Source organism: Cnephaeus nilssonii (genome assembly GCF_951640355.1).
Source record: "Cnephaeus nilssonii genome assembly, chromosome: 4".
Lineage (NCBI taxonomy): Eukaryota > Metazoa > Chordata > Mammalia > Chiroptera > Vespertilionidae > Cnephaeus > Cnephaeus nilssonii.
The window spans coordinates 47139326-47155885 of record NC_137075.1 but is presented as its reverse complement, the minus strand read 5'-3'; the positions used below and the strand labels follow the sequence as shown (position 1 = coordinate 47155885).

Below are 16560 nucleotides of genomic sequence, written 5' to 3'. Positions count from 1 at the left end.
TACTGAGGGGCAACTGAAGTTTTGGGGAATTCACAAGTTATATGTAGATTTTAGACTGCCAGGGGTTAGCGCCCCTAATCCCCCCATGTTGTTCAAGGGTCAACTGTAGATTTATATCTAGAATTATATAGACTGAAAGGCTTCATATCAACACAGAGTTACAGAGAATGAAATAAACTCTTTGTAAGTAAAGCAAGTTACAATATCAAAAACACAAATGCAAACTTTTGTCTTTGGTTATTTATACTTTGGGATGCTGCCTACTTCACAAAACTTAAACTCCAATTTATTTCTAATGAATAACAGCAAAATAGCTCTACTGAAGCAGAAAACTATGTTTAGCAGTGTCAAAAATTACTTATGGGTACAAGGGCACCATTTCAAAGTAGCTAGGAAGAATAACTCTTTCTTTAAGTTTCTTATGAATAAAAAATTTTCCATGGGTTTTTGAAAAATATTTAAAAAATAAATTCAAACAAATGTTTTGATTAATCATCCGTAACCTTCCACAACCTTACTATAATTTCTTTCCTTCTTCATTATAGCTCTTTTAACTTATTACTTTATTCCTTTTCTCGCTAGTGCTCAATTCTAACAATAGAGATACATCACTGCATTGAGAGGAAAAAGCTAAGAAATTATTATGTGTTTAAAGTAGCATTGGTTAAAAGGCTCCATGCTCTTAAGTGTTATTCTTTAGAAAAATCTGTTATCCTTCTTGTTTTTCTCCTTTTTGACTTGGAGGTGCTTGAACAGGGTTTATCAACAGCAACACTACTGATCTTTCAGCTGGATAATTCTTTGTTGTGGGAAGATGACCTGTAGGATATTTAGCAGTGTCCCCCTCAACAGGCTCTGACAACCAAAAAAATCTCCAAATATTGACAAATGTTCTCCAGGGGAACAAAACCACCTGTAGTTGAAAACAACTGGCCTAAGTGATCCAACCCCCTCTGAACTCTGAAATTCACTGACCAAGAAACAAATTCTTTGTACATATTAAGAACATATTCAAATTTGTACGTTTACAAATTAAGTCACAACTATATTGCTTTAAATGAATTTATTAGAAGTAAAAAATGTTGCTCCATATACATTTTCATGCTAAACAGTATAAAGCTAGTTGCTCTGCCTTTGTCATTTTAATTCAGCAAAGTAGATTTATAGTAAGAAGATAAATTTTCATTTCACTTCAAGCTACTAATATATAATACAAAGGAGATTACAAAAACTAGGCAGAAATTGCTTAAAGTAGATTTTTTTAAAACAAAAAAGGAACATGTTGGATCAGATCTCTCCCTGTACCTAATAAAGCAATTATCTAAATATTAACAAACCTCCATTTACTTGACTTTTCCGTCTTACTCGAGATATCTGTTTGTTAAGTTTTCCTCCTGCTCTTGGTGTTGATGTGATCAGATTATTATCTATATCACGTTCAATTCTACTCCGTTTCGAAGGATTTTCTCTCTCTTCCTTAAGATATAAAAGGAAAAACATTCATTGAATAGTCACTCTGCCTTATAGGTTACACTTTTAAAATGATAAAATATGGTATGCACCCCAATCATGTTCACTGCAGCATTATTTACAATAGCCCACAAATGGACACAATCTAAGTGGTTCATTGATGAATAAAGAAATTGTGTTATATATATGCAATGCAGTATTATTCAGCCATAAAAAATAATAAAATCTAAGTGAAATAAAATAATAAGATACTAAGTGAAATAAAATAAGTCAGACAGAGGAAGACAAATACTGTATGCCCTCACTTATATGTGGAATGTAAAATTTAAAAGCAAACAAAACCTAGTTCATAGACACAGAGAACAGATTGATGGTTACCAGAGGTGAGGATGGAGTGGAGGGGGCAGGGGATGAGTGAAGGAAGTCAAGAGGTACAAAATTCCAGTAATAAAATAAATAAGCCATGGGGATGTAATGTACAGCATGGTGGATATAGTTAATAATACTGTATTGCATATTTGAAAGTTGCTAAAAGAATAAATCTTTAAAGTTCTTATAAGAAAATAACCCCTGGAACTATGTATGGTAATGGATGTTAACTAAAGTTATTGCGGTGATCATTTCACAATACATACAGATATCAAATCATTACATTGTATAGACCTGAAACTAACATAGTTATGTCAATTATACCCCCAAAAGAGGAAAATATATGGTATGACAGATTTTCCCCCGTTTTTCAAATCCAGGAGAAACAAAACAGAATATCTAATGTTTGGTAGAAAACACGAGAAAAATTTGAGTGTCATAAGAGTATTTATTAATGTAATTATAATACGCAAATATAATTACAGAATTCTCATAATTCAGATCCTTCCCCCAGGGTCCACTAAATTTCCATGCTATTGAAATACTTAATTGTACAATGTGCTCTGAATTTTTAGCAATTTTCCCATATTCCTAGAACTGCCTAAAAGAACAGAGGTCATTTCATGGAATTTGCTGACACCAAAAATGACAACAACAAAAAAATAGGGCCTGCCACTGCCACATCCCCCAAGGATAATCTCAATTCTTTAAATGCCCAAATGAACACTAAGGAGTCTACTCCATAACAAAGTTCTCTATTCATTTCCCCATATGGGGCAAATCCATATATGACCAGTCTATACTCTTCTTACAGTATTATTGACTAAAGTATATTCCAAGCAATAGCCTGATTTATTTTTCTCATTTGTAAGTTTTTTTCTAATGTCATCTGCCACATGAGTGATTTTCTTACATTACTGTAATACTGGCCTGTAATTCCTTGCTATTTTAATGAGACTACCTGAAATATTTTGATAAGGACTAGTCTTTTAAGTCTATATTACATATAATGTATACATATAATCAACATTCTTATTTAACAGTAATAACTTCTCTACTTTTTTGTTATTGGATGCTTTTACACCACAGCAAATAATATACTACTATGCATTTTCTGAAAGTTGAAAATTGTTCTATTATTTCTGAAACAAACCCTGGTATTTATTTTAAGTGGACAAAATTACAATTCCATATTTGGATCAAAATAGAAAAAAGATAATACTGCAAATACCATTCTATAAAACATTTTAGCCCTGGTTGGTTTGGATCAGTGGTTAGAGCATCAGCCTTCGGACCAAAGGGTGGGTCGGGGATTCAATTCCCGGTCAAAGGCACATACCTTGGTTACAGGTTCAATCCCAGCCCTGTTTAGGGCGAGAGCGGAAGGCAACCAATCGATGTGTCTCTCTCACATTGATATTTCTCCACCCCCCGCCCCATGCCCCATTTCACTCTCTCTAAAAATCAATGGGAAAAATATCCTCACTCCTCAGGTTAGGATTAAACAAACAAACAAGTAAAATTCCAGGGTATTAACAAAAATAAATAAAGAATTTTATTTTTACTGAGTAGTTTCTCTAATGTTATGTAGTTCTATCAAAACAATGTCATCACAGCCCTGACCGGTTTGGCTCAGTGGATAGAGCGTCAACCTGCAGACTGAAAGGTCCCAGGTTTGATTCCGGTCAAGGGCATGTACCTTGGTTGCAGGCACATCCCCAGTAGGAGGTGTGCAGGAGGCAGCTGATTCTATATTTCTCTCTCATGGATGTTTCTGACTCTATCTCTCTCCCTTCCTCTCTGTAAAGAAATCAATAAAATGTATTTTTTTAAAAATAATGTCATTACAGTAGCTACCAGGTGCCCCCCCACCACCACTCCCTTGCCCCATGGTTTTGCTTTCTGCAGTTTCACTTTACCTGCAATCCAAAAATATTAAATGAAAAATTCCAAAAATAAATAATTCTTAAGTTTTAAAATGCACTCTAAGCAGTGTGATGAAATCTCATGCCATCCGGCTCTATCCTACCTGGGACATGAATTATCCCTTTGTTTAGCATATCTGCACTGTATATGCTACCCACCCATCTGTTAATCACTTAATAGCTGTCTCAGTTTATCACATTGACTGTGTCGGTGCTTTTGTTCAAGTAACCCTTATAGTAGCCTAACACTACGTCACAATGTCAATGTCATTCACCTCACTTCATCTTATCACATAGGCACTGTTTCATCTCACATCACAAGGGTAAAAGCACAGTACAATAAAACAGTTTGAGACAGAGACCAAATTTATATGACTTTTATTATAGTACTAGAGGCCTGGTGCTTGACAATTCATGCACTGGAGGGGGTGGTCCTTCAGCCCGGCCTGCCCCCTCTCACAGTCCGGGAGTTCTCTGGGGCGGGAGACGACCCAGAGATCAGGGGAAGGTGACGCCCCTATCACACTTCTACCACTGCCACTGCTGGCAGCGCAAGCCTCAGCTGGCCTTGGTTATCTGAGCCTCGGGAGGCCCTGGGCGGCTGGGCAGCCGCCATCTGAGGCTTGCCTGTGCCTCATGCTGGCCCTGGGTGGCTGGGTGCCTGAAGGGACTGGGGGACTCCAGAGGCAGGTGCGTGGCAAGGCCCCGGCGGGGCTGAGAGGACTGGGCGCCGCCATCTTTGAGGGTGTGGAAGTCAATTAGCATATTCCCTCCTTATTGGCTGTGAGCACTGCCATCTCTGAGGGCGGGACAGTCAATTAGCATATTCCCTCCTTATTGGCTGTGGGTGCCGCCATCTTTGCAATGGCATGAGGGACAATTAGCATATTCCCTCTTTATTAGATAGGATACTAGAGGCCTGGTGCACAAAATTCGTGCATGGGTAGGATCCCTAGGCCTGGCCAGCAATCAGGGCCAATCAAGTTCCCCACCTCCCTGCCTCCTCCTTCCCTCGCTCCCTCAGCACCCCACCACTGCCGCTGGTTGCTTGCCATGTTCCGCGCCGCCCCCTGGTGGTGAGTGCACATCATAGCGAGCGATCGAACTCTGGTTCTCCTGTTCGAACTCCCGAGGGGACACTTTGCCTATTAGCCTTTTATATATATAGTTATAGTTGCTCTATTTTATTGTTAATTATTTTTTTTAATCCCGTAATGTGCATTATTTAAAAATTAAACTTTATCATAGGTTATGTATATGTAGGAAAAATTATAGTATACATATGGTTTGGTTCTATTAGCAGTTTCAGGCATCCACTGAGGGTCTTGGAAAAGTATCCCCTGTGAATAAGGGGGGAATACTGTATAGCACAAAATAATGCCTCCTTAATTCACAACGAAATTCCTCATATTCTTTCTGTTTATCATTCCTCTGCATTTTAAAATGAGCAGGATGCCTCACATCACATCACAAACATGGGATCTCCATTACCAGAAAATATAGGGGTCTCTTTATATAAGTCCCTCAAGAACACAAATACGTAATGCCACAAAGCCACAACTAAACTCCAGCATCCTCTTAAGGAAGTCTCTTAGTATATCTGATATTAACATAAATTCATGTATTTCTGAAAACCATGCATTCTGTAACACTAAAAATATCAAAGCTTATGTGGGGGGAATGGGTCCAGGGGGGCAGAGAGGGGTATATTGGGGCAAATTAGTCAATGCCCCTGAAACTCTGTAACCATAGCATTAACAAAAACAATGACTGGGACCTCCAGAGATAATTTGGACACCCCAGACAGGCAGCTAAGAGAAGCTGAAATGCTACCTGAAGGCTTAATAAAAGGTATTAAAAACAGAAAAGTAGAAACAAAGGCCTATCGGAGCTAATAAGTGAAGCTTTAAGCCAGTAGGGCTGCTAAGATGGACACAAATGGAAATGTAAACTGCCACATAAGAATCGCTGCTAGATCAGGCTGTGCCTCTCCAGGAAGGCACCAAAATCCGTATCTGACAGTTTAACTTGGATTTTTTTATTTTCCTGATAAAGTATAAAATTCCACTCCCATTATTCAGGATCACCCTGTCCAGTTTAGAAAAAACAACATATATAACAACTCATCACCCATCCTATCCTATATAATAAAGAGCTAACATGCAAATGGTCGTCACACCCTCACGCTGTAACATCTCAGACACTCAACACTGGGAAGAGAGGAATGGGGATGAGCCAGGCACAAATGAGCTTGTGAGAGAGGAATGGGGACCAGCCAGGCACAAATGAGCTCATGAGAGAGGAATGGGGACCAGCCAGGCTGCGGCCCAGGAGAGGGACAAGCCGCTCGCCCCGCGGTCCCAGGCGCCAGCGGCTGCACCTGCGTATGCATCCCGGGAGAGGGACAATCTGCACGCCCCACAGTCCCCGTGGTTCCGGAAGCCAGCAGCTGTGCCTACACCTGCGTCCTGGGAGAGGGACTATCCGCACGCCCAAAGTCCCCACGGTCGCAGGCGCCAGTGGCTGCGTCCGCGGCCCAGGAGAAGGACAAGCCACCTGCCCATGGTCCCCTGTGGCTGCAGCCAGCCCAGCGAAGCTGGCCCGGGTCCTGGGTGCCTATGGCCGGCCAGACGGAGCAAAGCCCAGGTCCCAGGTGTGGGACGAGGCAGAGGCCGTTAGGGGCGATCAGGCCAGCAGGGGAGCAGTTAGGGGCGATCAGGCCAGCAGGGGAGCAGTTAGGGGCGATCAGGCCGGTAGGGGAGCAGTTAGGGGCGATCAGGCAGGCAGGCAGAAGTGGTTAGGGGTGATCAGGCAGGTAGGCAGAGGTGGTTAGGGGCAATCAGGCAGGCAGGCAGGCAGAGAGGTTAGGGGTGATCAGGCAGTCAGGCAGGCAAGCAGTTAGGAGCCAGCAGTCCCAGATTGCGAAAGGCAGTCGGATATTCCCCGAGGGGTCCCGGATTGGAGAGGGTGCAGGCCGGGCTGAGGGAACCCTCCCCCCCGTGCACGCATTTCGTGCACCGGGCCTCTAGTCCTATAAATAAAAGCCTTTATGGTCCTCACACCGTCACTCCGTGATGCCCTCACGCCAGCCAATGAGGAGGCAGACTAGGCCCTTGACGCCAGGTAGCGATGGGACCTGAGCACTTGGCGCAGAGGGAATAGGACAGGCTCCGTGGGAGGGAATGCAGAGCAGAGCTGCAAGCGGAGCTGGTAGCATTGGTAAGGAAATGCCAGTGCTACATCCTCCAGGTTTGAAGGAGAGGGAGACTCAAGTGATTCCAGATTTTAAATGGGGTTCTGAAAAAATATAAAGAGGCTTCTGAGTCCCTACCTTTCTCAGACTTGGGTTCATGGAGTGCAGGCTGAACTCAGGGAAAACTTATTCTGGGAGACCACGGACAGGTCACACTCAGCCTCGGACTTCAGTTTCCTGGTGTCAGGTGGTTCTTCCCGCCTTCACCCGGTTGTGAGGTTCAGGCTTCAGAACGTAGCTCAAAAGACTGAGAGCCTCCAGGGTGGTTGGGAAGGCGGGGGAAGGGGGAGGCGAGGGGGTGGTGGTGGGCAGGCTAGGCCTAGGGGACCCTACATGTGCACGATTAAATCGTGAGCTGGGCCTCTAGTGTTATAATAACACTATTCTCCTATTTACCAACACTGTATACATTAACTGATATTGTGGAGGTACCTACAGCAGAACAGACTATACTATGGTCAATTGAGAATACATTCAAATACTTTAACATACATCTCTCAAGAGGAAAAAAGAATCAGAAGCTATTAGGATCAAAGTTCTGCAACCACCTATATATATAAAAGCCTAAGCGACCATCGCAACCGAACAGACAACCGAACAGGTTGCGTGGGGCGACTAGGCCGGCAGGGGAGTTAGTGAGGGGCGACCAAATGACCAAGCAGCAGGCTACGGGGGGGCGACCAGGCTGGCAGAGGGGGTTAGTGAGGGGCGACCAGACAACCGAGCAGCAGGCTGCGTGGGGTGACCAGGCCAACAGAAGGGTTAGTGAGGGGCGACCAGACGACCGGGCAGCAGGCTGCGTGGGATGACCAGGCCAACAGAAGGGTTAGTGAGGGGCGACCAGACGACCAGGCAGCAGGCTGCATGGGGCGACCAGGCCAGCAGGGGGGTTAGTGAGGGGCGACCAGACAACCGAGCAGCAGGCTGCGTGGGGTGACCAGGCCAACAGAAGGGTTAGTGAGGGGCAACCAGACGACCAAGCAGCAGGCTGCGTGGGGCAACCAGGCCCACAGGTGAGGGGCGACCAGGGCAGCAGGAGGGCAGTTAGGGGCGACCAGGCCAGCAGGGGGGCAGTAAGGGGCAACCAGGCCGCAGGGGGGTTAGTGAGGGGCGACCAAACAACCGAGCAGCAGGCTGCGTGGGGCAACCAGGCCGGCAGGGGGGTTAGTGAGGGGTGATCAAACGACCTAACAACAGGCTGCATGGGGCAACCAGGCCCACAGGGGGGTTGCTGGGGGCAACCAGGATGGCAGGGGGGGACAGTAAGGGGTGACCAGGCCGGCGGAGGGGGGCAGTTGAGGGCAACCAGGCTGGCAGGGGGGCAGTAAGGGGCAACCAGGCCGGGGGGGGCAGCAGTTAGGGACAACCAGGCCGGCGGGGGTGGGGGGGGGGCAGTAAGGGGCGACCAGGCTGGCAGGGGGGGAGGGGCGTTAGGGGCAACCAGGCTGGCCGGTGGTGGGCAGTTGGGGGTGACTAGGCTGGCAAGGGGGGGCAGTTGGGGGTAATCAGGCCAGGAGGGTACACAGTTAGGAGCGATCAGGCAAGCAGGCAGGTGAGCAGTTAGGAGCCAGTGGTCCTGGATTGTGAGAGGGATGTCCAACTGCCGGCAATTGGCCGTCCCCCGAGGGGTCCCAGATTGGAGAGGGTGCAGGCTGGGTTGAGGGGACGCCCCCCTCGTGCACAAATTTTGTGCACCGGGCCTCTGGTTGATAACAAAATCCTATTCTTCAGAATAATATATTCAAATGTCTGATGATGGCGCTATTCTGAAAGACAATCCATTGTCCAAATCTGAAAGACAATTAGTCACCCAATCCTAGTCTTTCTTAAATATTCAACTATATACTTTGGGGACATTTTTGGACATGGTATGATTTTTTAGAAGAGGAAATATGAAAAACAACAATTCCACATTACTGTACAAGTTGTTTTAATAAATGTGATAACCCTACCGTGTCTTCTCTGGAATTTGTATTTTTCAAAGTTGTCTCTAAGATAGTCTTTGAAGGGGAAAATTTTGTAAGGGTGGTGTTCTTAAAACACTGAATCCCAAAGGAAATACAGAGAACTAGAGAGGCAACCAAAACCCAAGGGAAAATTTAAAACAAAACCAGGAGACAAGGTATTTCCCCAAACTCCATGTGGCTGAGGACAAACCAACAGCCACAAACCCGAGTGTCCATATACACCAATGAAGAAGAAAGCTAAAACATGCAACAAGGTGTATCACACATCTGAGAACAGGAGAAGCCCAAAATAGCTAAGAGGCAGGTATTCAATGGAAAGCATGGCAGGCTAATCTGATGACAAGAGATAAAAATAGGAGAGGGCCAAGGTAAGAGTGAAACAGGAGCAGTTTAGATTTTATGAACTCTTAAAATTGACCAACTATGGCTCCCTCTAGAATAGGGCTCCACAAGGAGGGAAAACTGCTGGGAATGTAATAAAAACTGAGTGAGAAAGGCACAAGAGATAAGATGGAAAGAAGTTCCACATACACAGGGGGTAGGGATACAGTGACAGGAAAACTCAAAAAGTAATCACTGTATTTTTTTTAAAATATATTGTTTATTGATTTAAGGGAAAGGAAGAGAGAGATAGAAACATCAATGATGAGAGAGAATCACTGATTGGCTGCCTCCTGCATGCCCCCTACAGGGAATCGATGCCACAACTTGGGCATGTGCCTTGATGGGGAATTGAAGCGTGACCTCATGGTTCATAGGTCAACGCTCAACCACTGAGCCACACTGGCCAGGCACAATCACTGTATTTTTTAACACTACACAAAAACAATTTTAGAGGATTTTGAACCACAAATACTAAACAAAATTATCATAACAAAACATACAAGAAATAAATAACATCTCTACAGATAAAGAAAATGTGTCAGAAAAACATGCATAGAGAATAGATCAAAATCATAACCTATTTCAAAATAAGACAAGATATTAAGAAAATGATAGAAGATATACATGAGTTAGAAAAACTTAGAAATAAAGTGACAGAACTAAAAAAAATTAGAAATTTAAAAAATTTTTCAGAAATAAAGATTGAACTAGAATGGACATAAAAGTGAGTAAACAGAATAGATTATGTCTTTAAGAGAAACAAAAAAAAATTTAAGACATCAAAATATGACAAATATTGCAAGACAGACAAAGAAGATCCAACAGACAAAAATAGTAGTCCTTGAAGAAGGAAACCTAAGCAAAAGCACGGCAAAAGAACACATAAAATTTTCCTCAAATAAAAGATTTGAAACTATGTATTGAAAAAGCATTCTTTTTAACCAAAACTATTAACCAGAAAAAGAAATACCAATATATATTAAACTTAATAGAATTTTAAGAAAAAAAATCCATATCCATTGGAGAACAAGGCAAAATCAATTTATAAAAGGAAAAGTAGATTATCAAACTTTGACAACAATATGCTTTTATGCCAGAAAAAAAAAATGAATAACATTTAATATAATCAAGAGGAGAAAATGAAAGCCAAAGATTTTTTAAATTGATTTCAAAGAGAAGAAGGGAGAAGGAGAGAGAGAGATAGAAACATCAATGATGAGAATCATTAACTGGCTGCCTCCTGGACATCCCCTACTGGGGATTGAGCCTGCACATGTCCTGACCAGGAATCTATCCGTGACCTCCTGGTTCATGGGTCTATGCTCAATCATTGAACTACACCGCTCAGGCGCAAATCAAAGATTTTATATGCAGCAAAACAAATTTTCAAGCATAAAGGGTACCGTTAGCAATATGCAAGAAATCAGAATATTGTTCTATAAATGCTTTCTGTGACATCTACTAGAAGTCAGCTTTAAATAAAAATGACTACAGACAATGACATAAGGACTGAAGATAAGCATTTAACATACCGAACATATGTACAGGGCGGGGCAAAAGTAGGTTTACAGTTGTAAGTATGCAAAACACAGTTTAGTTTTTATTATTTTCCATACATACAACTATAAACCTACTTTTGTTCCACCCTGTATAACCTATATAACAAAGACAAATAAGGACTAAAAGATAGTATGTATCCCAGAGTTGGATCACCCCCATTACTTATAATAGTTCCTCACACCCTTGGGGATAAGAAAAAAAAAAAATCATCTGTTTGGTGCTTGGAGACAAACGTAACACATCTCTTGATATTTTAGAATTACAACAGCATAATATACAATTATCCCAAGCAAACTTACAAACTAATTCTTTGAACGTCTGGCAGCAATTTAAAAAGGACACGTAAGGATTTAATCCCTTTCATTGTGTAGAGGACCTCCTGGGAAGGCACCTGAGCATTCTATATTGGTCCCTCTTGGCCAAGAGACCCTCTTCTCACAATTCAATTGCTCACAGCTGTTGCCTGAGCTCTCTGTTCATGTCGAGATTGAAGTCTCGTGATGACTGGTACCATGGATCTGTCTCTTGCCCAGTGGGGCGAACTGAGCCCTCCCTGGAGAAGAAACCTGGGTTCCCCAAGATATGTGATCAGTGCTGGGGCCCTGCCAGCAGGCGAGGGGATCCCAAGGCAGGTGCTGGGCGTGGAGGCCATGGGGGCAAAAAAGAAAAAAAAAGATAGTATGTAATGAGTATAGGCTCAGAATGTATAACTATAAAACTAATAATTATGTATGATGGCAGTATGTACTAGACTTAACCATGGAATCACTTCATGAATTATATATATACTAGAGGTCCGGTGCACAAAATTCGTGCATGGGGTGTGTGTGTCCCCCAGCCCAGCCTGCACCCTCTCCAATCTGGGACCCCTCGAGGGATGTCAGACTGCCCGTTTAGGCCCAATTCCGGTAGGATCGGGCCTAAACAGGCAGTAGGACATCCCTCTCACAATCCAGGACTGCTGGCTCCCAACTGCTCGCCTGCCTGCCTTCCTGATTGCCCCTAACCTCTTCTGCCTGCCAGCCTGATCACGCCCTAACCACTCCCCTGCCAGCCTGATTGATGCCTAACTGCTCCCCTGCCAACCTGACTGCCCCTAACTGCCCTCCCCTGCAGGCCTGCCTCCCAACCAACTGCCCTCCCCTGTAGGCCTGATCCCCCCCAACTGCTCTCCCCTGCAGGCCTGGGTCCCCCACAACTGCCCTTCCCTGCAGGCCCAGTCACCCCCAACTTCCCTCCTCTGCTGGTCATCTTGTGTCCATATGGGGGCAGCCATCTTGTATGTTGGAGTGAATGTCAATTTGCATATTACTCTTTTATTAGAGAGGATATCTAACTATTATGCTGTTTACATGAAACCAATATAAATAATGAACGTTAACTATAATTGAAAAAATAAAGATAAAAGAAAATAAACTTTAAAAAATTGGTTAAGAGATACATGTTTTTTTAATTGCTCAATTTAAAGACACTCTTCAGTCAGAAAATTTCACAGAATTCAAAATATAAAATGAAGTGTTTTTTTTTTGTTTGTTTTAAATATATTTTATTGATTTTTTACAGAGAGGAAGGGAGAGGGATAGAGAGTTAGAAACATCGATGAGAGAGAAACATCGATCAGCTGCCTCTTGCACACCCCCTACTGAGGATGTGCCCGCAACCAAGGTACATGCCCTTGACCGGAATCGAACCCAGGACCTTTCAGTCCGCAGGCTGACGCTCTATCCACTGAGCCAAACCGGTTTCGGCAAAATGAAGTTCTTTAGGCATAAAATAAATAATACCAAATGGAATCCTAAAACTGCAGTAAGAAATGAACATTAAATATAAAAGATCTTTGTGTTCATTACTTCTACTGTGCTCTTACTAGCTCTCAATATAATCTACATACCTTCTATAATCTCTATAGACTCATTATGATGCAGTAAATTATTATCTTGACGTCTGTTTTCCTATATATGTAGAAACACAATAAAAGTACTCTTTGTTTTGCTTTGTAATATTAAATTTACTTTAAAAATTTTAAATTTAAACAGTTATTTTAGGATTTATACTATTTTAAAATAAAATTTATAACTTTATAAATAAAAATAGGTCCTTGAATTAAAAAAGGGAGATTAGCCCTGGTCAGTGTAGCTCAGTTGGTTAGAGCATCAACCCAAACACCATGAGGCTGAGGGTTGGATCCCTGGTTGGGGCACGTAGGGGAAGCAACCAATCGATGTCTCTCTCTCTCTCTCTCTCTCTCTCTCCCTCCCTCCCTCCCTCCCTCCCACTTCTCTCTCTCTAAAATCAACTTCAAAAAAATTTTTTTAAAGGGAATCAGATGATTTGTGATTTTAATCCACTGCTGCATGGATGAAATGAAAAACTGATATATTTGAATTCTCTTACGCACAAAAGAAAATCTACTCCAAAGAAACTGGATGAAACTGTAAATTACAAATGAAAATATGATAAACCTATTTCCTTTTGGCTGCATAAATATTAAGTTGTTTTGTTGTGTCTTATGTAATAGAACATGTTCAAACTGAATTATGGTGCCAATTCAACTGCACTGTCTTTGAGATCATTCAGCATTTTTAAAAAAGGAATTTAGTATTTTAAAAATACACTTTATGAGTTCTTTAAAAGCCAAAAGTTGTTATAGCTTTTCAAAATAAAAATACCAATGACGTATTTTAAAGAGTAAGTTATTGCATCAGTTGAAAAAGTATACACAATATCTGAGAGACTTATAAACTCTTACAGCATAGCAGACAATACTGAAAGCCTGCTGGATAAAAAGTCAATGAAAGAAACAGGCACTTCCACCTGCCAAGGCTAAAGTAACTAACAGAATGAAACACTTATCTGCAAATGCAAAACTTGTCTGCAGTACTTGGCTTACAGATGTGGCTGGACTTTTTGTTTTGACTATATTTATCAGGTACCAGTATCAACTAATCATCAAAAATCTTTGATTATCAAAGATCTTTACTGTGACTGAATGGTAACAAACATAAGTGGTGAATACTTTTTTGCATCTCGGTTTATCCTGGAATAACTTGTGCTGACGTTTGTGCTAATTGTGCAAAAGCAATGATGGATATAAATTACTACCACTTTAGCACAAATCAAGGCACTAACACCCAATAGTCATTTTATCTTTCATTGCCATGCACTTGAAGGGGAGAAAAGAAAGGCTAGTTCTACTTAATAATGTCCTTGATGAAGCCATAAAATTAACTAAATCTCAAACCCTTAAATGTGTGTTAACATTCTGCATGAGATGGGAAGTACTGTATACATAATATACTTATGCAGCAAATATGTGCTTCCATAATTATCTTGAGAAAAAGTATTTGAATGATTTGAGTTGTAACCTGAATTAGATTACCTTATCTTTTAAAAAATATATATTTTTTAATTTATTTCAGAGAGGGAGAGAGAGAAACGTCAACGATGAGAATCATTGATTGGCTACCTCCTGCACACCCCATACTGGGTATCATGCTCAAAACCTGGGCATGTGCCCTGACTAGAAATCAAACCGTAACCTCCTGGTTCATAGCTTGATACTCAACAACTGAGCAACACCAGCCAGGCTGATGGAAAACTATTTTTACTTGAAGTAGGTATTTTCTGAAAAGTGAGCAAAGCAAGCCTGTCACTGCAAAAAAAACACACAAAAAAAACAAAAACAAAACAACAAAAAAAAACACCAAAAAATGACAAAAAAACACACCCCAAAACTGACACTGCTGTCAACAGCTTCCCAATACTTAATGACTGTTCTGTTAAGTGGAGATTTTCAGAAATGTGATTTTTTAATATTGAATAATAAAATATGTCAAAGTGGACACACATGTGGAAGATCTGCACAATTTAGTGAACCAGTATTTCCCAAATAATCAATGCACGATGTTACAAGCCATAATAGGTAAAAGATTAATTTTAAGTATAAGACACACCAAGGAAAAGATCTTTGCAGTGCTTTCAAATTTAATCTTGGAACAAGACACTAAGAAACCACCAATTGTCAAGTTTTGAAATAGCATCAACAGCCTGGCCAGGGTGGCTTGGTGGCTGACCGTCGACCTATGAACCAGGAGGTCATGGTTTTGATTCCAGGTTGGGGCACATGCCTGGATTGAGGGCTCCATCCCCAGTGGGCAGTGTGCAGGAGGCAGCTGACCAATGACTCTTTCTCATCATTGATATCTCTCTCCCCGCCCCCCTTTTTCTCTCTGAAATCAATAAAAATAATATATTTTTAAAAATAGCATCAACAGAGTATTTGCAGTTATCTAATAAGGACATTAAAGTACTCTTCCTTTTTCTCAATACATGTACGTTTTTCTTTATATGCTTCAATGATAACATCAACTCCCTTCTATGAAGCCATCATTAAAGTGATTTGTAAAGTTGTAGATAATGTCCTGCTTCCCACTAATTTCCTTTTTGTTTTTAGAAAATAGTCAAAATTTTATTTGCATTAACATGTAGTAGGTATATAATTGTAATTAGGAATATTTTCAAAATTCCTTGGTTTTTAGATCTAATGAGATATACTGATAGATATAACCTGCACAAACAAATGTTCTTTAGGGTTTCCAATACCTGTAAGAAGGTAAAGGATTCTAAGGTCAAAAACTTTAAGCACCACTTGCTCAATAGGCACTACTAATAAAATCACAAAAATAAAAAGTCACCTCCCCCAAACGAAAAATAATTTAACCTGACAGTTGAAAAAGAAGATCCACACATGGCCACAGCCCATGAAAAACAAAAACAAAAAACTCAAAATCATTATCATTAGGGAAATGCAAAATAATACACAATGAGATACTACCCACCCCTATAGAAAGACTAAAGTTAAAAATACTGACTATTCCAAATGTTGGTGAAGATGTGGGAAAATGGAACTGTCAAACATTGCCAAATACAATGTAAAATGGCACAAATACTCTGGAAAACAGCTGGGCAGTTTCTTAAGTTAAAGAGTCTTTTAACAAAATGGTACTGGGACCAATGGATATCAATATGCAAAAGAATTAAGTTGGACTCTTCTCTGACATCACCTACAAAAATTAATTAAAAATGAACTAAAGTGTTAAAAGTATAAAATATTTATAAGAAAACTTAGGACAAAATCTTCATCGCCTTGAATTTGGCAATGGTTATTTGTACATGATAAAAAATACAAGCAACAAAATTAAAAATAAATTGGATTTCATCAAAATTTAAGACTTGTTCTTCAAAGGAGTTCACAGAAGAAAATATTTGCAAATCACATATCAAATAAGAGACTTGTATCTAAAAATGTATTAGGAACTCTTGCAATTCAATAATAAAAACAAAAATAACACAAAAAATGGGCTTAAAAGACATTTTTCCAAAGAAGACATAAAACTGGCCAAAGTTCATGAAAAGATGCTCAATGTCATTAATCATTAGGGAAATGTATATCAAAACCACAATGAACTGACATATCACACACACCAGGATGGTTAAAATTAAAAAAACAGATGATAACAAGTGTTGGTGAGGATGTAGAGAAACTGGAACCCCCATATTATCTGGTGGGACTGTAAAATGGCACATCCACTTTGGAAAACAACCTGCAATTCCTTAAGAAACTAAACACAGA

The 16560-nt window shown here is 41.1% G+C and overlaps 1 protein-coding gene across 1 annotated transcript in view; it reads right to left on the bottom strand.

The window, feature by feature from the left end:
* Positions 1-16560, bottom strand: part of CTDSPL2 (CTD small phosphatase like 2) — a 93672-nt gene that overhangs the window by 39344 nt on the left and 37768 nt on the right. The window contains exon 3 of the mRNA XM_079768025.1: positions 1338-1476. Within this exon, the coding sequence (XP_079624151.1) occupies positions 1338-1476 (139 nt within the window). The remainder of the gene's footprint in view (positions 1-1337; positions 1477-16560) is intronic.